The sequence below is a fragment of the Gouania willdenowi genome, chromosome 16, assembly GCF_900634775.1.
Source record: "Gouania willdenowi chromosome 16, fGouWil2.1, whole genome shotgun sequence".
In the NCBI taxonomy this organism is placed as follows: Eukaryota; Metazoa; Chordata; class Actinopteri; order Blenniiformes; family Gobiesocidae; genus Gouania; species Gouania willdenowi.
The window spans coordinates 3530195-3555405 of NC_041059.1; the positions used below are offsets into that span (position 1 = coordinate 3530195).

Here is a 25211-nt window from a genome sequence, read left to right on the forward strand (position 1 = left end):
GTTCAGATCTATAGAAACTGTGGAAGTGCATTCCCGCCACTAAAAGAAAAAAACTAAATATTTATACACAAAAAGAAATTCACAAAACTACACTAAAATACACAAAACACGACAATGGCAAAAAAACTATAATTATACAAAAAAAAAAAAAAATTGCACAAAAAGACACCTGAAAGATAAACGGAAAAAATATAAAAAACAAACTAATTTATCATGAGCATGTCCCATAGAATTAAACCAGAGAAATTGCACACAGTATTTTACTTTGCACCCGCAAATATACCCCTTTATAACTCTACAGAGTACAGATTATGTACACCTCTTTGTACATTCAACCTTCAAACACATACTCATTTGACAACTCTATTTAAACTCCTCGCACTATATGAATATATACAATTAGTTTAAACTGGCAAATAATGGGCATGCCAAATAGGTGGGAAAAGTGGCAGAAATGGGAGTAATGTTGCAAAAATACATTAAAAGGAGCAAAAATATGGCAAGAAAATAGGTTAAAATATGGCAAGTTTGGTGTAGTTGCAGAAAAAAGATAAAAATAAGCAAAAATGGGCTCAAATCATTAAAAAAAAAACCATTATTCATTTCTTGAAGGCATCTGGCGACCCCTCCCAGTGTCTTGCAACCCCAAGGTTGAGAATCCCTGCTTTAGACAACAAATTTATTTCAATACCACTAACGTTACAGCTTTAAAAAAAAACAATTTTATTGTAGAATTTTAGACAAAATATGAAGTAAAGTGACAAAACAGAGAGTTAGACAACATGATTTTGTTTGAAAGATTTATAATCATAACGGGCAATGTATGTAAAAAAACAAAGCGAGCCAAAAAAAGTCATTAAATGTTGTTGCAAAGCTGTTAGCTCAATAAAAGCATTATTTTTATTAATTTGGGTGGTCATTCATGGCTAAAGCTCGTAGAAAAGGAAAGTGATCCCACAGATTCTCTGGATCGTCACCATCTTCAGAACCACCATCATGGCCTGGACCAAAGAAGCTGCAGTGTTGATCAGAAATGTTCTGGTAGCACTTTGGAGTGAAGGAATCTTCTGCTTCCAGGAGTGGCTGAGTGGACTCAGAGCGCAGGTAGACGTGAGGCTTCCTGTGTGGAGGGCCACTGCTATTACTGCTACTGGTGCTACTGGTGCTACTGGTGGTGGTCGGGCAGGGGAAGATGACAGTGGCGTAGGGCACAGAGTCAGTGTTCGAGCCTGAATATGAAGGTAAGACTGGGGACCCACAGATGGACTCCCCCAGGTCACTGGTGTCCTCTGCTCCACTCATCCACAGATCTTCGTCCTCTTTATTCAGCTTCAGAGGAAGGTCCAGGAAGCTCAGGTGTGACAAGTAGATTTGGTTTTGCTCCCTGTCGTCACGAGGAAAATGAGCATCCTTTAAAAAGTAGATAAATAAAATGTTAGTATTGAATCATGGCCACGAGCATCAAAGTCAGCCTGTAGGACGGTGAGAAAACAGGAATTATTAGTTCAAATCAACTTAAAGTTCAGATATTTATAAAAGAATGATTCATAATTACACCTTAGGGAATTCTACGAGGATAGAAGCATTTAAATGGGGACGTGTTAGAACTATAGTCCAGTAAAGTTCAACTTAACCCCACCCCCACAAAAAATTAATAATGAAGAAATGAATAATTAAATAAAATGTAAAATAAAGAAATATCTGAGTTTTTATTTTATAACTATCCATCTAAAAAACTATCTATCTATAAAATATCTCTGATAAATAAAAATCTATATATCGACAGTATTTACTAAATAAATAGATACTAAAATAAAAATTAAGAAATATCTGAATTTTTATTCATTTTTTTTATTTTCTATCTATCTATCTATCTATCTATCTATCTATCTATCTATCTATCTATCTATCTATCTATATATATCTATATCTATATCTATCTATCTATCTATCTATCTATCTATCTATCTATCTATCTATCTATCTATCTATCTATATATATCTATATCTATATCTATCTATCTATCTATCTATCTATCTATCTATCTATCTATCTATCTATCTATCTATCTATCTATTAATTTTTTTGCTAAAATGAATAAATTAAACATTAAAGAAGTAACTTATAAAAACTCGGAATATTTATGTTCTGGCCCATTTTTAAATGGCAATAAAAAATAACCATATTTATTTATTTATTTATTTATTTATTTATTTATTTATTTATTTATTTATTTATTCATTTATTTATTTATCTACTTACTTAGTTACTAGTTAAAATAAATAAATAAATAAAATTATAAAGAAGTAACTGATAAAACCATAAAACCTGACAATAAACAACTGGCTGATATCTACATACTCGAGTTGAATCTGAGGTCCATTTTTTAATGCTGCTGTTTGCTGGATCTGGAACAGCTGGCCAGAACTCCATCTTCAGCCTAAAAGTACAACAAAATGAATAAAAAAATAAATTAAAAAAAAGGAGGAGGTTAAATAAAATAAAATAAGTTGTGATGAAAAAACATTAAATAGCTTCGCCACCCTCACATTTTTACCTTTTAAATTTATACCAACAAAATAGAAGCACAGAAAGGCTAATCAGTAAAAGGCCGATCCCACCCAGGATAAAGACGATCCCAACGGTAACTGTATCTATAGATGGAAAGAAACACAAAGTGTGACGTTGGATACGTTGTTATATTTCATTCATGGTTCGTTAAAGGTTTTGTGAATACAAACCAAAAGGATCTATTTGAAAATGAATGGCTGAGCCGTTAAGACTCCCTCCAGATGTGCTGACCATCATAAACACCTCGTATAGAGACTCTGAGCTCATGTCTGTTAGGGTCAACTTTCTGTCATCTGGACCGGCCCTCAGAACTGGGAAGAAAGAAAACTATGAATGTGTAGAAAGTGTGAGTAAATATATCTACATGTGTAAAACAACGCACTCTGTGTGTGTCCTTTGTCGTCCCAGTAGAAGATTGTGTAGTTCTGGATGATTCCATTTCTCTGTGACAGAGGGATTTCATCCCACGTCAGCTCAACGTGGGACCCCCAAGTCTTCTGGATTTGTATTTTGGGGACCATGGCTGGAGCTATTCACAAGTAAAAGCCACAACAATTATACTTTATGTTTACATTTTCAATATTAACCAATACCAATATACCAACCCCTCCCTCTACACATCATATTAGGTCACATAATGTATATCACCATGGAAACATCAGGTTCCGACTACTTTTAATGTGAAGTCCCACTTGATGTCTTCCACAAATACACATGATACAGTATGTGTAAAGTAAGATTATATATTCAAGTGTAGTCATGAAAAAAGTGCCATATTCTGTTTTTTTATGTTGTCTCAAACAACATCACATATCTACAGATATATCTATAGACTTTGACACATACATTTATTATCAATTTTTCAGTTTTAGTTGATACAGCTCATTAAAATATTATATCTACGGAAGAGGTTTAGGGCGACTAAAAAATGAGAGTTACTACTGGAAGACAAAAAAAAAAAAATGACAATCGTAGAACAGTCATGGTCTAGATATCTATTTTTGTCTTTCTCTCTTTTTATTAAAAATAAAATAAAATAAAATAAAATAAAATAAAATAAAACAAAACAAAACAAAACAAAACAAAACAAAACAAAACAAAACAAAATAAAATAAAATAAAATAAAATAAAATAAAATAAAATTCTTAATTCTCTTTCGTACATATCAGTTTTTCAATATTTGTGTTAATATCAGTGGGCTGATATTATTGCCCATCTCTAATAATATTTATTTGATTAATACAAATCCGAAACCTGACATGTAGTCAAAAACATTATTATTATATCATGTATTCTAACCATTGCCTAAATCCTTTCCTCCACTAGAGGGCATCATTACACCACCTATAAACAGCTGAGCTATTGTTTGCCTTTATTGTGTGTATTATTCTTATTTTTTTGCTCATATATCGTCTCCTTTTTTCTCCTTCAAAGATGAAGAAGTCTGACTCCCCCTCGTCTCTTTGTCTGATTCTCCATGTGTTCAAGTGACTTACCTTTCTGACTCAAATAGGCTTCAACTGTCAGAGGAAGCCCCACCCCATCCTTAAACCTGGGATAGACTGAGATCCCATAGGGCTGGTAGGGCTCCAAGCTGCCTGGAGATTAGAATAGACACATTACACTAGATTAGAGTAGAGTAGAGTAGAGTAGAGTAGAGGAGTTACACTAGAATAGAGTAGAGTAAAAAAGTTACACTAGATTAGAGTAGAGTAGAGTAGAGAAGTTACACTAGAATAGAGTAAAAAAGTTACACTAGAGTAGAGTAGACTAGAGTAGAGTAGAGTAGAGTAGAGTAGAGAAGTTCCACTGTATAAGAGTATAGTATAGTATGGTATAGTATGGTATGGTGTAACGCGGGTCAACACCTGCATCCTCACTTGCATTTTCTTCAGGAAATAGGCAAGGTAGGCAGTGCCTACCCAAGGGCGAATTGATATTTTGATTATTTGTTTTAATTATAATAAATTTATAAATTATTTATTTTTCAATTTCCGATAGCCTACAGTACCTATATGTTTGAAAGTGTCAGCATTTTGTCCTTTTCATAGCCCAAATGACTAAACATCGCTCTTTTCTGGTACGACAGAGACGCTGCACAGTCTCACTCCGCTGTAAGGCAGGAGGAGGAGCCAGGAGGAGGCCACACCCTTTCCCAAAGGCACATTGCAGCTCTGCCTCTGGCCCCATAATGTGTTTTAATGTGTTTGCGCATGTGCAGTCAGTTCCCCAAGATGAAAACCATGTAACGTAGAGAAGTGCATTGTGTGTTGGTCCCGCCCCTACTCTTGCTGTACTTGGAGGAGGTCTGCGCTCCTCAAGTGCTTTTCTAGTTGTATACAGTATGTTACACACATTGTGGTTGGCGGGAATCCAGAGACGGTCTATATATTTAATTCTCTTTTTGCTTTTTTTGACCCTGGAGAGAATCTCAAACTCCGTCTACGAGTAGACAGATTATATCTCTTATTGTTAGTATTTTACATGTCATGATGGCAGGTCATTGAACGTACCTCCTGTTAAAAGGAGGTGAGTCTGGTTCCTGGCGGCGTTTTCAAACTGGACGTGGGAGGGATGCGTTTGTAGCAAAGGTCTCCATTCCAGCACATAACCAGTGGGAGGTGGAGTTATAACGCTACTCCACTGGACCAGTAAGCCTTCATCCTGAGGAACAGCTGTGACTTCTGACATCACCATAAGATCTGCTGACAGAAGCACACATCAGCCATGTTTTTATACTACAGGAAGTCCTTTAAAAACGGTTTTCTGAGCGTGTTGTTTACCTTTCGTAGAATAAATCTGTATTTCAGTGGGAGCTGATTTTCCTGCTGCATTCACAGCACTCAGATACACACGCTTTGCTCTCCCGGGAAGCCTGAAAATGCAGTAATTCTTTCTCGTCGTGCACACCTTTCCCTTTCCCTGTTTCTGCAGCGAGACGATGAATGACACATTCTGACCGTTGGCTCGGAACTGCTTTGATGGCTGGAAAGAGAGAGAAAAATATACCTCACACACTCCTCAGAAGCAATAGAAGAAGAAAAAACATTGTGACAGTGAGGTGTTGTTGAGCAATGTGTGATGATGAGTGTACCTTCCAAAGCAAGTGCACGTTGACTTCTTTGGGGTCCCTGGGTACCTTCATCCACCAGTCCAGACGTCCAGTGGGAGCTGAGGGAAAATAAGACGACTGTTTGTCAGCAGGAAGTTCTTTAGAACATTTTACACATGAAACAAACTCTGGAGTCACTTTGAAGATCAATTAAGCTTCTGATATAGATATGGAGGGAAATCAATAGGGTGTGCACTGGGCCTCATGCAGCATTATTCTCTAAAGTTTATCTAAGGAAGAGGATTAGGGCCAAGTTTGGACGAATCAAGAATGAAGTCGAAATGTCGAGAATAAAGTCAACATTTAGAAAACAAAGTCAGAATACAATAGCGTAATAAAAGTTGAAGGTTTGTGAATAAAGTCGAATTTACGGAAACTGACTAGGGCCAATTCACCATCTGACAACAAACAGCATTTATAAAATACTGTTTATGCGTTAAACTATACTTCAGAGTTGGGTTTAGGGTCATTCCATGTTATTTAAACTCATTTTCAGGACAACCCACGGACTTTGGTCTCAAAAAATTCTGATTTTTTTACCAATTGTTCCGTAACTATTCAATAGGCATGCTGTACATTTTCAGTTTGATTGGATGAATACTTTTTGAGATACGTCTAATTTAGTGAGGTGTACATACTGTATATGTGTCGATTTTTGCGGATCCTTATTTTTTTCCATTTTCAGCTTCCAATATCGCAGGAACTACGTCACATTGAAAACTGAAATTTGGTATAATAATAAAGCTCCACCTACTCTTTCAGAATATACACAAACATCTGCTATACACCTTATCTGGTCCAAACATGTTTGAGTCCAAAACCCCGACAATCTTTTTTCCAATTTTGAGGGGCTGGTATGTCCACCAGATGTTTTTATTATTTATCTTTAATAACTAAGAGATTCTCTCTCTTTTAGCTTATAAGCACTGTTTATGAACAAGATTTAATTTTAAAACAGAAAAACGCTGCTTATCTGTTTTATTTTTTATTTTTTATTTTTCTGTATTTCTGTTTTGGTTTTAAGTCAGTAAAACAAAATAACCACACCGTTTATTTGTTATCTTGATTTGATTTTAAAACGGAATAACCAAAGAACGAAGGGTACACGGATTCTAAACAAACCATTGGGTACTGACAAATACTAATTTTTTTCTTATTATTTTCATTCTTAGATGACTTATTGCATGAACCAAACAATGAGTCATTGTCAGACTTACCGCTCTCCAAGGTGACTCCTGATTGGCTGCTGCTCCATTCACTCCAGGGACTCTGTTTGTATCTGACTCTAATCTGGACAAAGTACTGCGTCCCATGTAGGAGTCGACACTGGTCCATGGGTCTTTTTGGTCTGACGCGAGTCATGAGGATCTAGCATTTTAGCACATCACACCGTAGATGAGTGTGTGATAGATTACAGATGACATCACGGCTAAAAAGCTTTCACCATATGATCTACACACACACCGGTTCACTCCACCGAGGTCCGTCAACGGTTCTGAGTCGGACTTCCAGGTTCAGGTGGGAAGCGGGCACCCAGTCCTGGGATTTATACAAACTCCATCTGAGCCTCAGGCAGCCAAACCTCTTAGGAACCACGTCAATGTTCTCGATCTTTGGTGGATCAAACTTAGCTGAAAGAAACAATCAGAAAATAAAAAACATTGATAATTTGTGTTGTAAATCGTAAATGTTAAATGTTAAATCTAAATGTCACGGGTGAAACTACATATTAGGCTAATTTGTAAATTCACCAGAAGTACCAAAATAAAAGCTCACATTTAGAGTTAACATTTAGATTTAGATTTAATATTTAACATTTACTTTTAACATTTAGATTTAATATTTAAAATTGAATATTTAACATTTACATTTAACATTTACATTTAACATTTACATTTAACATTTACATTTAACATTTACATTTAACATTTACATTTAACATTTACATTTAACATTTACATTTAAAATTTGACATTTACATTTAGATACAACATTTACATTTAGATTTAAAATTTAGATTTAGATTTAATATTCAACATTTACATTTAACATTTATATTTATATTTATATTTAACATTTAACATTTAACATTTATATTTAACATTTAACATTTATATTTAACATTTAACATTTATATTTAACATTTAACATTTATATTTAACATTTAACATTTAGATTAAGAATTAACATTTAGATTAAACATTGGCATTATATTCTTATGAGAAAAGTAAAGTAAAGTAAATATTGCTGTAAATCTGGTCAAAAGTATTGTAATAAAATTCACATATGTTTTTTAAATGTGTTTTGTTGCTAAATGTTGCAAAAAATTACTGTTTATTTTTGCATGCACAACTTTACAATTGGTGCCTCATAAATACATTTATAGATCAGTCAAGTGGACAGATTAACTTTTTCATATAATTGTTCGCATATTGCACGTCACTGAATAAATTGCAAATTATTAATCAAATATGTAATTTAAACATTTAGCATAAATTATATAATGTAAATTAATTTTTTACCATTCTTGTGCATGATGTTTAGTGGTTATTTCTTTTAGAGGTGATGTTCAAAGGTGGATGCATTAATAAAAAGAAGTATCTACTGATGAACTGAGCAGCGAATATGAAATATACAGTAAGTTCCTACTTCATACCTGCACTCACAGGCTCCAACATAATGGATGCTGAGGTCGATTCTCCCAGTTCATTCACAGCCTTTACCAGTACTTTCATTTCAGAGAACAGCACAAAGTCAGGGCGAGGGATGGTGACGTGGTGGACGCCCGGGGGCAGTTCATAGCTAAAGTTCTGGTTTAAATCCCTGAAACGATAAAAATCAGAAAATGAGAATGAATATTTCACAGCGTCTTTTTAAAGATGACCTTTCCAACACTTTCAGGACACTAAAATGATGTTTTGTAATGAAATATTTCAGAGTGCAGGGGGCCATTACCATATCTCAGTGTGGAGGGTGTACTTTGTCATTAGGTGTGTTTCCAACAGCCCAGGCTCCCAGTTACAGGTCAGAGAGATGTAACTGGTGAGGTTGGTCTGACACCTAAGGTTGTGTGGAACTTCTGGTGGATCTAAAATAATAAATAAATAAATAAATAAATGAAAACATGTCAGAAACCCACAGAATGAATGAATAGGATGTTGTTTGTTTTGATGTGTAACATTTACAGCTGATACAATTCTGTATATAAAGGCAACCATACAAGGAGTTTGCAGGGTGTGTGTGTTGGGCGTCATTTTCATTGCCATTTTCTCAAATTAATTAATTAAGTTTTAAGTATAATGTACATTATATACAAATATTGAAGTGCCATAAAAACACAATGACTGTACAAAATATATATGAATACATTTGTTGTTCTTTTAAAAAATACTAGTATAAGTTTTTCAGTGAAATGGTCCCAAACTTTTTAGACTTTAGGTTGGTTCTTTTTTTGTTGTTTCGCAATTCTTCTTCACAATGTAAATGGTGAAGCGACACTGCACCCAGCAGTTCATTTATGCTACTGCAGCAAAATAGAAACAAAAATATTTGATTATGAATTTACAACATTAAACGATGCGTCAACGCAGATTTTTGTAGTCAACATGATTGTATTTGGCAATTGAAAAAAGTTCTTATTATTTTTATTCCACAACTCCTTTATCCTGGAACTCCTCCGATGTTATTAATGCAGCACTAATGACGCGTATGTCATCTCATAGGACAATGTCAACAATGTGCAGTCAACCTTGTTTGCAGCCAAAATGTCAAGGTCAAAGTTGCGTCAAATGTGAAAAACCAACATTTTCCATATCTGTATGAATATTTATTGTTATTTATGAAAAGCTCATCTCAAGTGGAGTATTTTATTTATTTGGACCAAAGCTGTACGACCTACCAATAAAAAGATCAGTACGGGTCAAAGTTCATGACGTCACAAAAAAAAAAAACTTTTTCCCTATAACTTGGCCACACCTTGAGATACAATGCTCAGATTGGTACCATTGAACAACATTTCCTTTCAATGTGTGACCTTGACCTTCGCTCAAGGTCATATTTAAGGTCAAGGTCAGTCTTCTGTTTTCCCTGCATTATTACTTTAAATTTAATTAGTAAAAAAACCCAAACTTGTCAACAAATCCAGATACAAGTTGTAATTTTTGCCCATTTTTTTCAATTTCCAAATACGTATTTGCCTTGCGAATACAGGTCTTGCGTAGTTAGTTATGTTAATCATTTTTGCAATATTGTATATGTTACACACATTGTGGTTGGCGCAAATCTTGAGACGGTTTAAATATTTAATTCTGTTTTTTCTTTTGAATCTCAAACTCCGCCTATGGCAGACATAGGCAACTGGCAGCCCTTTGTCTAATTTTGTGTGGCCCCCCGAAACAAAATTGTAATTCATGAAGTTGGAAGTTAAATGAAGCCCAATATAACATACAAAACTCCAGAAACACAAAAAACAACAGCAAAATGCATGAAATGTCAACAAAAGTACACAAAATGATGACAGACACACTAAACAATAACTAAAACACAAAATGACAAAAAACACAACAAAAAACATATACAATAGGACTTAAAAGACACACAAAATGTTAACAAAATTGAACAAAATGACAGAAAAAACACAAAAAGACATCAATAACACACAAAATATATCACAAAAATGTGCCATATTGTTAAGAAAATAGACAAAATGAATTTGAAAATATACAAAAGGTCTAAAAACTAAAAAAAAAAACACCAAGAAAACCCACACTAAAGGATGACAAAGACTCAACCCTTCATTATTGTATTCAGATTAGTCATTATTCTAAATGCTGACATGAATGTTGATAACGTGGCCCTAAGATCAGACAATCACGTTTTTGTGGGCCCTGATCTGATAGAAGTTGCCCATCTCTGGCCTATGGATCGTGTACTGTACATACAGTACACACATACTGTACATACAGTACACAATCCATTAGTTCCTAGGTGGTTTGTGGAATCTATCTACCAACACTTTATCATACTGCTAGTCCACGGGGGGGAAGTTTCTCTGCATTGTATGGAAATGACGGAGGAGAGGGAATTATCACTGCATGCTATTTGAGTTTGTTTGAATGTATGAGTGAGTTTTACATGTTGTGGGACTGTAACATTCATAATTCTAATTGTAATGTCGGTGCTATTGTTTGTCTACCAGGGGACGACAGATGAAAAGTTTCTAAACCTGGCAACGCAGCTCAGAGCTTTGCAGGAATATTTATGCAGTTTTGTAGAAGCTGGCCTAAGGAATAAATAGAGTGTAAACAAACTGTCTATACTGTATATATCTACACACTCATATTCAGCATTACTTTTAAAATTGAACTACTGAAGTAATCAAAGGTGTTTTTTTTCTCATTGCAGTTACTTAAACCAGGAGTTCTCAACCCTTGGCTCAGGACCCCATTTAGGGTCGCAAGACACTGGGAGGGTGTCGCCAGATGTCTTCAAGAAACTAAGAATATTTATATATTTTTAAATTTCAGCCCATTTTTGCACCAAATTCACCATATTTTAACCTGTCACTTTTTCTTGTCATATTTTACCTCCTTTGAATGCATTTTTGCAACATTTGTCCAAATTCTGCACATATTTTCCACTTTACAGACATGTTCAGCATTTATAAACCTTTTCCATCTAATGTCACATATGTTGACTATTATTGTCACTTTTAACCTCTTTTCACCATATTTCAAGCTTATTTTTTGCCATATTAACCCATCATTTGCCAGTTTAAACTAACTGTTCTAATATTAAAAATGTTTCCTCTAAAGTTTTAAACAATTTCTGTGTTTCTTTTAAATCCCATTTCACTACATATTCCACCATGTTTGGTCACTTTTAAGCCATTTAATTTCTGATAAAAAGGAGAAGATGACTATACCACATGACTGTTGTTCAATGTGTCTGTGTTCAACCACCTTAGGCTACAGTGGGGGTCCCTGGTCTCTGGAAGCTTTATTTTTGGGGCTTGTGGGCCGAAAAGGTTAAGAACCACTGACTTAAACTATCAATGTATATATATATATATATACAATATCTCATTTTGTGTACGTTCCAATTTTGCTGATTCGTTATCACACACCATGTAAAGGGACAAAAAAACACAGATTTGGTTAAAAGATAAAACAAACATGAAATGTCCCTCACATCCAGCACGGATCGCCACTCCAGCGATGACTTGATGAGAAGCTTTGACAGAACAGGTGAGAAAAGCCCTGGAGTGATTAAAGTTGGATATAACAACCGTAGAAAGCCTGTGGCTGTGGTTGGCCACGGGGCTGCTGGGAATCAAACCGTCTGCCAGTCTCCACTCCAGATGTTGGATGACCAGGGGGCAGTCGTCCTTTATGACACAGGTGGCCGTTACCGTGGAGCCCATGGGCACCACAGAGCTGGGTGTTTGCACCTCTGCACATGACTGCATTTCAACCTCTGAGGAAACAAGAAAGGAGGAGGTCATGGATGGACGACTCTGTCACAGCGCGGGGCAAAAAATGTGATTATATCTAATCATATTATCAATATATATGTCAGTATTTAGAATAATGACCAATTTAGCATTAATACAGGGGGGAAAAGGCTTTTGTCATTGTGTGTATTTGTTATTTTTTGTGTTCTTGCTGTAATTGAGTGAATTTTCTGTCATTTTCTGCATTTTTGGGGTCGATTTGTGCGTTTTTGGGGTCACTTTCTGTATTTTTGTTGTTCTTTTCTGTAGTTTCTTGTCATTTTGTGTAATATTCTTGACAGTTTGTGCATCTTTGGAGCTATTCTGTAATATTTGTGTGTTTTTGTAGTCATTTAGTTTGTTTTAGTGGTTGCTGTGTCTGTGTTTGTTTTCATTTTCTGTTCGACGAGTCATTTTGTGTATTATTGAAATTAGTTTTGTGCATTTTGTTGTTGATTTTAGAGTTATTTGGTGCATTATGTTACAATCCTTCCAACTTCTTAAATTACAATTGTTTGGGGCTTTGCTTTGGGGGCCACAAAAAATTAGACTGAGGGGCCACATGTGGCCCCTGGGCCGCCAGTTGCCCATGTATGGAATAGAACAACTCTAAAAAATATACGTTCCAGCCAGGGTTGGAGTCAATTATAATTGTAATTACATAATTGATCATTAATTACAATTATGGCATAATTATAATTGTAGAACTGCAAACAGTTATGAAAGGGGGCCAAGCCTTCCCGCACGACTCGGCCCCCAGGTTTCGCGGAGCCCGTGGAAGTACGTCATGAAGAATGACGGGCTCGTGGCGAGCGTCAGGACACAGGCCAACGTGCCGTTTGCTGTGAACAGCTGGATATGAAGTTTTGGAAGATGTGATTTAAAATATGAAAGTTACAGGCCAAAATGCATTTGCACCCATTATAGCGCCACCTAAAGGTGCACATTTTGGTATGGGTGATCTGTGTACTCTTATATATGTACCCTGCACATTTCACAGCCCTCAACATAATAATTCAGCTGAACACGGCCCCAGGAGTGACCCAAGGTCATACCCACCAAATTTGGTAAAAATTTAAGAGATTTACATTTCACATATTTGCAGAACCCCCTAGTGGCATAAATTATAAAAATGTTGCTTTTTCCCCCACAGTCACATGCAAACCAAGGATCTCCAATTTGGAGTTGTTAGCATTTATTTTGACAAAGATATGCAACAGTGTTTCATTTTTATAGCTAGAAAACTTTACTCAGTAATTATTCACACATATTTTGAGCCAACAAAATTATTTTATCAACTTTAGATCAGGTCCAACTGAAGACTCTACGTGCCAAGTTTCACGCTGATTAGAAAAAACCCCAAGGTGGAATTTGAAAAAGAAGGTTTTTGATGTGGAGTGACTTACAAAGAGTAAAATGCCGTGGGAGTGGGCGTGGCCTATGTCAGAAGATGAAATGAACGAGTGATAACACATTTTAAAGAATCTAACTTAGTAAAGAAGTGGAAAGAAACAGTATTTAATGCAGTGGTTAACAACCTTTTTTGGATCGTGACCCTATTTTGATCGTTTTCAATCATGTTTGAGATCAGATATGTATTTATTTTTACTGCATTTTAGTTTTTAACTATATTCACAAAGTGAAAGTTTAGAAATACAGTTGTTTAAATTTGTGTTTTAATAATAATAATAATAATAATAATAATAATAATAATAATAATAATAATAATTACAAAAAACTAATTAAATATTTCAGAAATTTCAGACGACCCCACATAGGTTGAAAAATAGATTTAGTGGCTCCTGAATAGATTTATTTCTATAGTTTTTATTATTTACAGTCATCTCATGCCTGGGGGGACAAAGACTGACACTTTATTTGTTATTTTTCCACTCTCTCACTCAAGTCCCCCCTGTAGTGCCATTGCATAACCCTAGAGGTACACGTACCCCCATTTGAGAAACGCTGCGGCAAAGTAAGCTACCCTCCAATGTCTAACAGCCCCCCCCCCCCCACTGAAGACTTTCAAATTCTGCTTTAAATCCACTTTTAATCCTTGGATTTTAATTCACCTGAGTTTTTATTTATTTATTTATTTATTGGTGTGTGTGTGTGTGTGTGTGTGTGTGTGTGTGTGTGTGTGTGGGGGGGGGGGGTTCTTAGCCCTGTTTAGATTTCTTTAATTTCATTATTTTATTATTTGTTAACAAAGCAGCAGCAAATCATCATTTAGAATGTTGTGTTGATTGTCACCAGGACAACAGAAATGGATTCTGGAAAGTGTTGCTATGGTGACTGTGTAAACATTCTTTTAGTTAAAATCAGCTGCTTTGAAGTACGCCTTCAGTTTGAATTTGATCAAACAGCTGTTGCTACAGACAAGACAAGATTCATTTGGAAAAACATCACAGAACAACTGACATGATGGATAAGAAGAACGCACACAGAGATCGCTACCATCCTAGGGACCAGAGACCTAAGAACGATTCATCTGAGGCTATGCCTCCAAAACATCCAGCCAAGGCTCCCCCTCAGAAGCCTAAAATCTTCAATAGCATGTTCCTTCATGATCCAACATGTTTACCTGGTCGTCATGGAGGACAAGTTAAAAGATCGAATGGGGTTGGTCCAGGAAAGAAAAAACAAAACAAGGAGGAGCGGAGAGCTCAGAAACAAGCCAGAAATCGGGCTGCACACCTCCTAGCTCTGGAAGATGCCACCACTGAGTCTGTGGATGGTCAGAGGCCTGAAGAACAGGTGAGGATTCACAGAGAACCTGAAACCTCCACCTCAACCCTTGAGGGCCATGTGGAGCTTCACTGTGAACCTGGAACCTCCACCTCACACCTTAAAAACCATGTGGAGCTTCCTAAAGACCCTGAAACCACCTCACACTTTGAGGACCATGTGAACCTTCCTGGAGAACCTGGAACCTCCATCTCACACCTTGTGGACCATGTGGAGCTTCCTGGAGAACCTGAAACCTCCATCTCACACCTTAAAGACCATGTGGAGCTTCCTGGAGAACCTGAAACCTCCACCTCACACCTTAAAGACCATGTGGAGCTTCCTAAAGACCCTGAAACCACCACACACTTTGAGGACCATGTGAAGCTTCCTGGAGAACCTGAAACCTCCACCTCACACTTTAAAGACCATGTGGAGCTTCCTAAAGACCCTGAAACCACCACACACTTTGAGGACCATGTGAAGCTTCCTGGAGAACCTGAAACCTCCACCTCACACTTTAAAGACCATGTGGAGCTTCCTAAAGACCCTGAAACCACCTCACACTTTGAGGACCATGTGAACCTTCCTGGAGAACCTGGAACCTCTATCTCACACCTTGAGGACCATGTGGAGCTTCACGGAGAAGCTGGAACCTCCACCCAGGAGCTCAACCAGCTCAGTTCTTCACTGTTCCAGGTACCAGAAGACCAAAAGAATCCACAGACCCAATGGGAGCTTCTGATCCAAGAGCTGGAGGACCAGCAGAGCCAGTGGACGACCACATTTCTGAGTCTCCAACATGAGACTTATTCTCTCCTGGACCAGCAGAAAAAGGACATTGATGTCCTCAAAGAGTCTCTGGTCCAGGTCCAACAAACCGTAAAGGACCAGCAGAGCCGGTGGCAGAAAGACTGGGACGGCTTCATGGAAACACAGGAGGAAAACAGCAAGATGATAGACCTCCTTCACACTGCGCTGATGGACAAGGAAGACCATCGTCCCAAGAAGAAAAATGTCTTTCAGCGACTCATCAAAAATGTGACGAAGCGATGGCAGAAGATGAAAAACAGATTTTGATTGGCTACAAGCAGACACCACTAAAACATGGGTCACAGGGAGCAGCTCCGCAACTATGGAAGAAACCATTGGAATATGGACCATCCTAAAATAAACTGACACTTTTAGCAACAAACCACGTTTAAAAATTTGTGAATTTTTTAATGTTACTTTTGACCAGATTGACTGAAATATTTGTGAAATTTGTTGTCTTTTTTTTTGTAAAAATATAATGTCAACGTAAAATGCAAATGTAAAATTTAAATGTGAGATTTATCTATACTATAAAGACAGAAAGGTCTGTGTGTGTGTGTGTGTGTATGAAAACCCCAAAAAACAACAGAAAGGCAAAAAACTACACTAAAAAAACATACAAAATGAGAACCACTGCTGGAGAACAGTGGTTCTCACACTTTTTTAGCTCATGTACCCCCTTTCTCTTATTTCTGAATCCTAGTACCCCATTTGTTCAGCTACAACATTTTGCATAGAAAACTATTTAAAAACAACAATATAACATAATGATGAAATGAACGAGTGATAACACACATTTTAAAGAATCTAACTTAGTAAATAAGTGGAAAGAAACAGTATTTAATGCAGTGGTTAACAACCTTTTTTGGATCGTGACCCTATTTTGATCGTTTTCAATCATGTTTGAGTTCAGATATGTATTTATTTTTACTGCATTTTAGTTTTTAACTATATTCACAAAGTGAAAGTTTAGAAATACAGTTGTTTAGAAATACAGTTGTTTAAGATTGTGTTGTTTTATTATTATTATTATTATTATTATTATTATTATTATTATTATTATTATTAATAATTATAATAATAATTATTATTATTATTATTATTATTATTAATAATAATAATAATAATAATAATAATAATAATAATAATAATAATAATAATAATAATAATAATAATAATTACAAAAAACTAATTAAATATTTCAGAAATTTCAGACGACCCCACATAGGTTGAAAAATAGATTTAGTGGCTCCTGAATAGATTTATTTCTATAGTTTTTATTATTTCCAGTCATCTCATGCCTGGGGGGACAAAGACTGACACTTTGTTTGTTATTTTTCCACTCTCTCACTCAAGTCCCCCCTGTAGTGCCATTGTGTGACCCTAGGGGTACACCAGTGGCGGATGCTTTAAGACTACAAGGGAACCTCAGCTTCCCCTAAAATCAGTGGTCAAATATGTAGTGTTGTGTGTACATTTCATTTAGTTCAGAATCAGCTTCTTATAACAGGAAACTGACAGTGACAGCGTGACGTTCTTCATTCATTACCGCAGCGTCACAGTGTTAATAAACAGTGGTGAAGTTCAGCTTCAATTGATTTCAATGGGACAGGATTTAGGGGTTGATCAACTGCAGTCAAACTAGACGCTCATTGGATAAATGCTCGGTTATGACGCACTTAGTCCCGCCCATCGGACGCCGGGCTTCACAGGAGGTCTATGGAGCAGTGGGCTGGATCTGTCTGTTCCGGACGCTGGAATAATGGATGATGATTGGATGATCTGTCTCAGGCTAATTCAATTTTGATTGACAGCGAAATGAGCCAATCAGAGAGTATGACGTTGTAAGCACACAGGCGGGTTTTTCAAATATTTCAGTCCGTTGCTCTGTGTTGACACGGAGACTTTGCTGATCCTCTCATAGCGAATTAACTTCTGACAAACCTAGTGTCTGTTTTTGGTGTTTGTGGAGACTGTTACTGCTTGTGTTGTGAGACTTTTGACCAAACACTCACACTCCAGCGCGCAGCAGCTACGCGCGTGCGTGTGTGATAATCTACAAATAGTTGTTGACAACAAAATGTGAATTCTACTAGAATTCACATTTAAATAAACAGATACATTTTCTGAAGTAGGCAGAAAATGAGCTTCCCCTGCATGAAAGACCAGCAGCCGCCACTGGGGTACACGTACCCCCATTTGAGAAACACTGCGGCAAAGTAAGCTACCCTCCAATGTCTAACAGCCCCCATCCCCCACTGAAGACTTTCAAATCCTGCTTTAAATCCACTTTTAATTCTTGGCTTTTAATTCACCTGGGGTTGGGGGGGGGGGGTCTTAGCCCTGTTTAGATTTCTTTAATTTCATTATTTTATTGTTTGTTAACAAAGCAGCCGCAAATCATCATTTAGAATGTTGTGTTGATTGTCACCACGACAACAGAAATGAAAACAAACACAGGAGATGAAAGCCAAATAACTTGAAAGTACCTGGATTCTTCTACAGTAGCACACACAGCTCAAAGCTCTAAAAACTACACTTTGTTGTTGAACATTATCTTGCTTTTGTTTTTTGAAACATTGACGATGGATCAAAAACCAGCGATGGACGTTACTTTTAGTGACTTTGGGGGTTCTGAGCCCTTTTTTAACAAATTCAGAAAGGCGTCATTCCCCCCGCCAAAGCCACCTCGTAGGAAGAAGGTTCAGACGCAGAAGATGAAGGGAGACCAACCATCATCTCCTGGAGACAAGGGTGATGATGAACAGGTGAACCATCCACCAGCCACCGTACCAGTGAGTCCCTGTGAACCAGGCTGCAAACTGGTACCTGACCAAGCACCACCAGGGTGTATCACATGTGAAGACATGAGATACAAGACATCCTTGAGAACGTACCAGATGGAATTACTAGACAGGGACCTGGCCAATCTCAGACTGGTTCTAGATGTCTCCAGAGAGGAGTTCCATGAGCAGAACATTGAAAACGACGTTCTGAGGGCCGATCTCAGGCAGGTGCAGGAGAAATTCAAAAGTCAAAGTGATGAACACGACCAACTGTTGGAGGTGAACGCCAACATGTTAGAAGTGGTGAAGTCAAAGGAGCAGGCCTACTGCAGTCTGGAGGAGCAGGTGAAAGAAAAGGTGACCATGCTGAAGAACGCCCTGGTCACAACACAGAACCAACTGAAAGCCAAAGATGTGGAATTAGAACAAGAGCGTTCCAGCCACGCTAAAAAGAAACCTCTATGGAAAAGAATCCACCAGTGGTTTACCAGGAAAACCAAACATTAGAACAATATAAACCTCATGTTTGACTCTTTATCTCTATCCCCCCCATGATGATTTAAAACGTTCCTCTCTCCTCTCTTTATAGTCTTTTCTCCTTTGAACGCAGGAGGAAACTTTTATTGAAAAAAGATGAAAGAACAAATTAATAAACAAAATGTTTATAAAAATAATTGTGTTGAACTGAGTTATTAAGTTGGGTCAGATCATGAAAATAAGTGGAAATAAATAGTATTTAATGCAGTGGCTCATGTACCCCCTTTCTCTTATTTCTGAATCCAAATACAATTTAAAAGTATAATTTACGCATATTTTGTCTAAACAAAATTCTTTTATCAACTGTATATCACGTCCAACTGAAGACTCAACGTGCCAAGTTTCACGCTGATTGGACAAAATCCCAAGGAGGAATTCTAAAAAGTAGGTTTTCCAGTTTTTGCGATTTTGCTCTGACCAAAGTTTAGGCGGAAATGGGCGTGGCCTAGCCCAGGTGATTCAGTGCTACTCAGGAAATCTGTGGATATGACGTTTTTTGAATGTTCTACATACAGTCTGGGAGTTGTAGGCTAAAACGCATTGACCTTGGTTATAGCACCACCTGCACGGTTTAGCCTGCAGCAACACTTTTACCAACGGAACTATGAAAGGTAATAATAATAATAATAATTATAATAATAATAATAATCGGAACAATTACAATAGGGTTCCGCTGGTCCTAGGAACCGCGTATGCTTACATATGTGTTCCCTGTAAAGTATGCAGTTCTTGTGTGTATTTTTATTATTTTATTGTGTATTCTTCTGTCATGTATGTTTTTGGTAGTCATTTTGTCTCTTTTTGTTGTCATTTTGTCTCTTTTTGTTGTTATTTTGTGTATTATTTAGAAAAGTATGTTTTGTTTGTGTTTTCATTCTAGCGATGTGTGTTATTAGCCTAATTTTGTGCATTTCATTGCCATTTTGTGTCAGTTTCTGTCATTTTTATGTGTTTTTGTTGTTATTTTGTGCATTTTTCTGGGAATTTTGTGTATTTTTCTGTCATTTTGTGCATTTTTCTGTCATTTTGTGTATAAAATATATATGAATTGATATTTAGAGAGTAGCACTGACCAGTTTTTACCCCATGGATCAGGACCAGTTGCACCACAATCACAGAAACCCATGTGGATGTCATCATGACACGACCTGGTACGTGAACAAAAACAAGGTATTTTCAAAATAAAACAACAAACTTCTTTACTTGAAAATGTCTGATGTAGAATGTTGTGCTGTAAACGATTAGTTGAACCTACTCACCATTACACCATCACAGGCACGTTGAAGCACTGCTTTTATATAAAACCCATCAGCAGCACATGTCGGACATGTTTGTGTTTCTGTGCACAAATGAACACAGATAAAGGTGTTTGAAATACTGCACGTGTACATTTATTCACATATTCAATTAGTCCCATTTCATCACATAATACACATTAATGTCTGAGCATCATTTGTGTATTTTTGTCCTTTTATTCTTTATATTCTTGTTCTTGTTTTGTGTATTTTTTGAGTAATTCTTTGTACATTTCTGTGAAGTACTGTATGTTTTTGGGAGTAATTCTCTGGGTTTTTGGAGTAATTGTGTGCATTTTTATTGTCCTTATTTAATTAAAATCTACATTATTCATATAGTGCTATTTACAACATTTTGTAGCGCTCATCACAAAATATGGAATTTGTGTATTTTCTGTAATTTATGTTTAGTTTTGTGTGATATTGGACAAAAGTTGTGTGTTTTTGTTGTCATTTTGTGTATTTTGGGGGTAATTTTACAGTTTTTTTTCTCCTTTAATTTTGTGGGAGTCATATAGGGCTTTTTATTGTCCTTTTTGTCATTTTTATTGCCATTTTGTGCATTTTTGTGTATTTTTGTGCAGTTTTGTGCATTTTTAAAAATTTTGTAAAACATTTTTTAATTCATTTTGTGTATAACTGTTGTTGTTTTGTTCATTGTTGTGGTGGTTTTGTGTGTTTTTGGAGTATTTTCTGTGTTTTTCTTGTCTTGTACTGTATTTATCTGTAATGTTGTAATTCTTCGTATTTTTTAAAATGTATTTTTGCTTTTGTTTTATGGTTTTTTGCTGAGATTTTCACTCGACAGCAGAAATCAGTTGCGACATCCTCGTCACATGAGGAACACTCAGTTATGGTTTTTGTGTGATTTGCTAATATCACATTCAAACAGATTTATGCTTTTCCGTCTGCATTAACCAGAACTTTGGTTTTACAGCAGGAGAAACCAACACAATTTCCTCTGTTTCTTATCAGTAATGTGCATAAAAGCCTTCATTTCAGCCGCTCTCCTTTTTACTCTGTCTACTGTTAAGAAATAATAGCCTCCGACAAAGGCCAATTTAAACAAAAGAGACGGAAGAGCTTCAAATTATAAAGTTGGAGTGAATTAAAAAAAAAAAAACACCGACCTGGTGACATAAAAAAATTTTAGTTTATTTTTCTTTAAGCCCATTTTATTCTCATATATAGAGGTTTATTTGTGCTTCAGTGAGCGATTGAGTGTTTTTGAAGTCATTTATTGCATTTTTATTGTCATTTTGTGTCGTTATTTGTCATTTTTGTGTTTTTTTGTTGCCATTTTCAAGCAATTTTGTGCATTTTTGTTGTATTATTCGGAGAAGTATATGTATTTGGAGTCTTTTTGTGTATATGTTTGCTGTAATTGTGTGTGTTATTGGAGTAATTTAAGGCTTTTTTATTGTCATTTTGTGTCACGGTAATTTGTGTGTGTTTTTGTTGCCATTTTTTTGGAGCAATTTTGTGTATTTTTGTTGTTGTTTTCTGTATTTTCCAGTCATATTGTGTAAAATCGTTGACAGTGTGTGTGACTTTGGAGCGATTCTGTAATGTTTTGTGTTTTTGTAGTCTTTTTGTTTGTTTTAGTGGTTACTGTGTCTATGAGTCAGTTTGTGTATTATTGGAATTTGTTTTGTGTGTATTTTTTATTGTAGTTTTGTGTGTTATTGGAGTAATTTAGTGCATTTCCTTGTCATTTTGTGTCACTGTCTGCCATTTTTGTGTGTTTATGTTTCCATTTTGGAGCAATTTAGTGTATTGTCGTTATCATTTTGTGGGTTTACCATATATTTTGAATGCCAGAAATAAACATTCATGTCAGAATTTAGAATAATGACAAACCTGAGCATTAATAAATAGGAAAGACCAAAGGCTTTGTGTGTTTTTGTGGTCGTTTTGTACTTTTGACTCTTTATAATGTATTTTCTTCTGCTTGTTTTGTGTGTTTTTTGAGTAATTTTGTGTAAATTTCTGAGTGAGTGAGTGAGTGATCTACAACACAGTACATTTCCTTTAGCGTGTCTGTTTGGGGGATTACAAAACACCCACAGTGAGGATTTGGCAATATCCTTTAAATAGAGAACAAACACTGATAAACCTGACAGTGTTTCCATATTTTTCAGTCACACTACATTATTAGTTCTAAGATTTACATTTACATGAAAAAGCTGAATAAAAAAACAAGTAAAGTAAATAAAGTGTTGATTTTTAAGGCCTGGATTTCACAACATTGCCTTTAAACTGACACACAGTAACCTTCACTCACGACTTTGAAATCTTCCCAAATCCAAACGCAATCGGTTTCACATCCTGTTAAGCACAAAAGCTATGAAATAAATCATAGAATCTTTATAAAATACTGACCAAACTAATGTTTTATATTGTAATATTAGAAAAAAAGCCTAAAATAAGGATGTATAACACACAATTTTACAACTTATATTAAATTCAGCTGTATCTGTTTGTTAAAATTCTTAATTTTTAAAAACTTTTCCTTCTTATCACAAAAGCTGTGGCTCGACTATTGAATAAATAATATTATGACTGTAAAATACTGACAAAAAACTGAAATGATGAACTGTAATATTAGAAAATGAAATTCTAAAATGAGTCTGATACTTCAGATCCTGACCTACTGTAGTTTCTTACACAGTTAACCTTAAAATCACATCAAGTTTTGTAGTTTTGTGTGTTCTTGTTGCCATTTTACATATTTTTGGGGTCATTTTTGTGTGGTTTTTTTTTTGTCCTTAAAATATGTGGGAGCAATTAAGTGTTTTTTTTTTTTTTTTACTGATATTTTGTGTCACTTTGTGTTTTTGTTGCCATTTTGTTCGAAAACAACAAAAAAAAAACACGTAAAAAAAGACAATAAAAATACACAAAATGACTAAAGATTACAATAAAAATACACAAAAATGCCAAAAATACACAAAATGGCAAAAAAAATACACATACATACATAAACACTAGTAATAACGATAACACCTTTGCTTTTACAGCAGCGTCTGAGAACAAATTAGTCTGATACTTGATATAAAATGTCCTTAATTTCTCACACAGTTTTACAAATTATATAAAATTGTCTGAATTTGTTTGTTAAAATTCAGAATTTTGGTTAATATCTCAATCAGTTTGATATATTTAACCATAAAACTACATCAAAAAGATGAAAACAAGACAATAATACTGTGAAAAATGACATTTTTAAAACGTAAACGACTTAATAACTTTTGTTCAAACTTTTCCCTTTTCATCCTCAAGTATCAGATGCAGAAAAAATGACAAATAAATTATGATGCATATTAACGAAAATGCTAAAAGCACACAAAATACCAACAAAAATACACAAAATGACAAAAATGCACAAAATGAGAAAAAAAACACAAAACAACAAAAAATGACAATATCACCACAAAATATTAAATTGTGCTTTTTTTTTGTAATACTTGTGTGTTTTTTTTATTGTAGTTTTGTGTGTTTTTGTTGTCATTTTGTGCATTGTGCCCTCAGAATGATATAAGAAAACCAAACAAAATGATTGTTAAAATGCTTAATTTCAGTTTTATTTGTGAGATATATTTAACTGTAAAACCACATCAAAAAAGATGAAAACAAGACAATAATAAAAAAATTTTTTTTTTTAAACTGAGTTTAGACCAGCACAATCTTGTGTTCAAAGTGAGAATAGTTTTAAAACTACTAAGTATCAGAATGCAGCAAAAATGACAAAAAACATTGTGATAAATATTCACAAAAATGCTAAAAGCACACAAAATGCTAACAAAAATACACAAGAAAATGACAAAAATGCACAAAACGTGGGAAAAATTCACAAAATCGCATTTTTCTGTAATTTGTGTTTTTTGGAGTCCTTGTGTGTGTTTTTGTCATTTTGTGAATTTTTGTGGTCATTTCTGTGGATTTGTAGCTTTATTTTTATGGGAGTCATTTAGTGCTTGTTAATTGTCATTTTCTGTCATTTTTGTTGTCATTTTAGAGCCATTTTGTGTATTTTTGTTGCTGTTTTGTGCATTGAACCATCTTAAGAAAACCACCAAAAATGACAGAAAAATACATTTTGCTGTCTTTGTTTGTTACATTTTTTAACGTTGATTAAGCTATTATTTTTCCCCCCTATATTTAATCATAAAACTATATGAAACAGACAAATACAAGAATATAATACTGTAAAAAAACATGTAGATGACTTGATAACCAGTACAAGCTTGTGTTCAAAGAGAGAATAGTTTGCAAACTTTTCCCTTTTCATCCAGCACAAGTATCAGAATGCAGCAAATGGCTTGATGTGAAGATGAAGGAGAACCATCATCATCATCATCAGTTTGCCACTCACCTCTCAGCAGCTGCAGCAGACCCAGAAAGACAAGAGGCTCTCATCAGCTTTGATAACAGATGAAACAAAGAGCTCACAATGGAGGACACACTCGTCTCTCTGTGTGTGCGTGTGTGTGTGTGTGTGTGTTTGCCAAGAACTACTAACAGCAACAGCAGCAACATCCTCGTTTTGAGTTTGTGAAACTTCACTATTTTCCAGGAACAGGAAAATGTGGCTGACGCTGTGACTGTTGTTGTGGAAGGTAAAACATCAGGGTTTGAATTCAGACGTTTGCTGATAGAACTTGAACTAATATCATGCCCATGTGTGACCAACAACAAAAACAAAAAAAAAACAACAAAAGTACACAAAATGACCCCAAAATTACAATACATACAAAAATGCCAAACAGAAAAATAGGTAGAAAATACACAAAACGACCACAAAATGATACATATCATAAAAATATAAAAATATGTGTATTTTTTTGTAATTCATGTTTTTTGGGGTCCTTGTGTGTAT

The 25211-nt window shown here is 35.4% G+C and overlaps 1 protein-coding gene across 1 annotated transcript; it reads right to left on the bottom strand.

Moving 5' to 3' along the window:
* Positions 1–702: 702 nt before the first annotated feature.
* On the bottom strand, positions 703–24844 carry LOC114478591 (colony stimulating factor 3 receptor). The gene is made up of 17 exons (XM_028471759.1): positions 24708–24844; positions 20297–20376; positions 20111–20185; positions 11874–12158; positions 8640–8772; positions 8341–8507; positions 7149–7315; positions 6902–7052; positions 5667–5743; positions 5356–5557; positions 5086–5274; positions 4069–4170; positions 2955–3101; positions 2743–2883; positions 2559–2655; positions 2363–2441; positions 703–1410 (listed from the first exon to the last, which is right to left on the bottom strand). Exons 3-17 carry the CDS (start codon positions 20175–20177, stop codon positions 904–906), a joined length of 2511 nt encoding a protein of 836 aa, XP_028327560.1. The 5' UTR covers positions 20178–20185; positions 20297–20376; positions 24708–24844; the 3' UTR covers positions 703–903.
* Between the last annotated feature and the right edge of the window lie 367 nt (positions 24845–25211).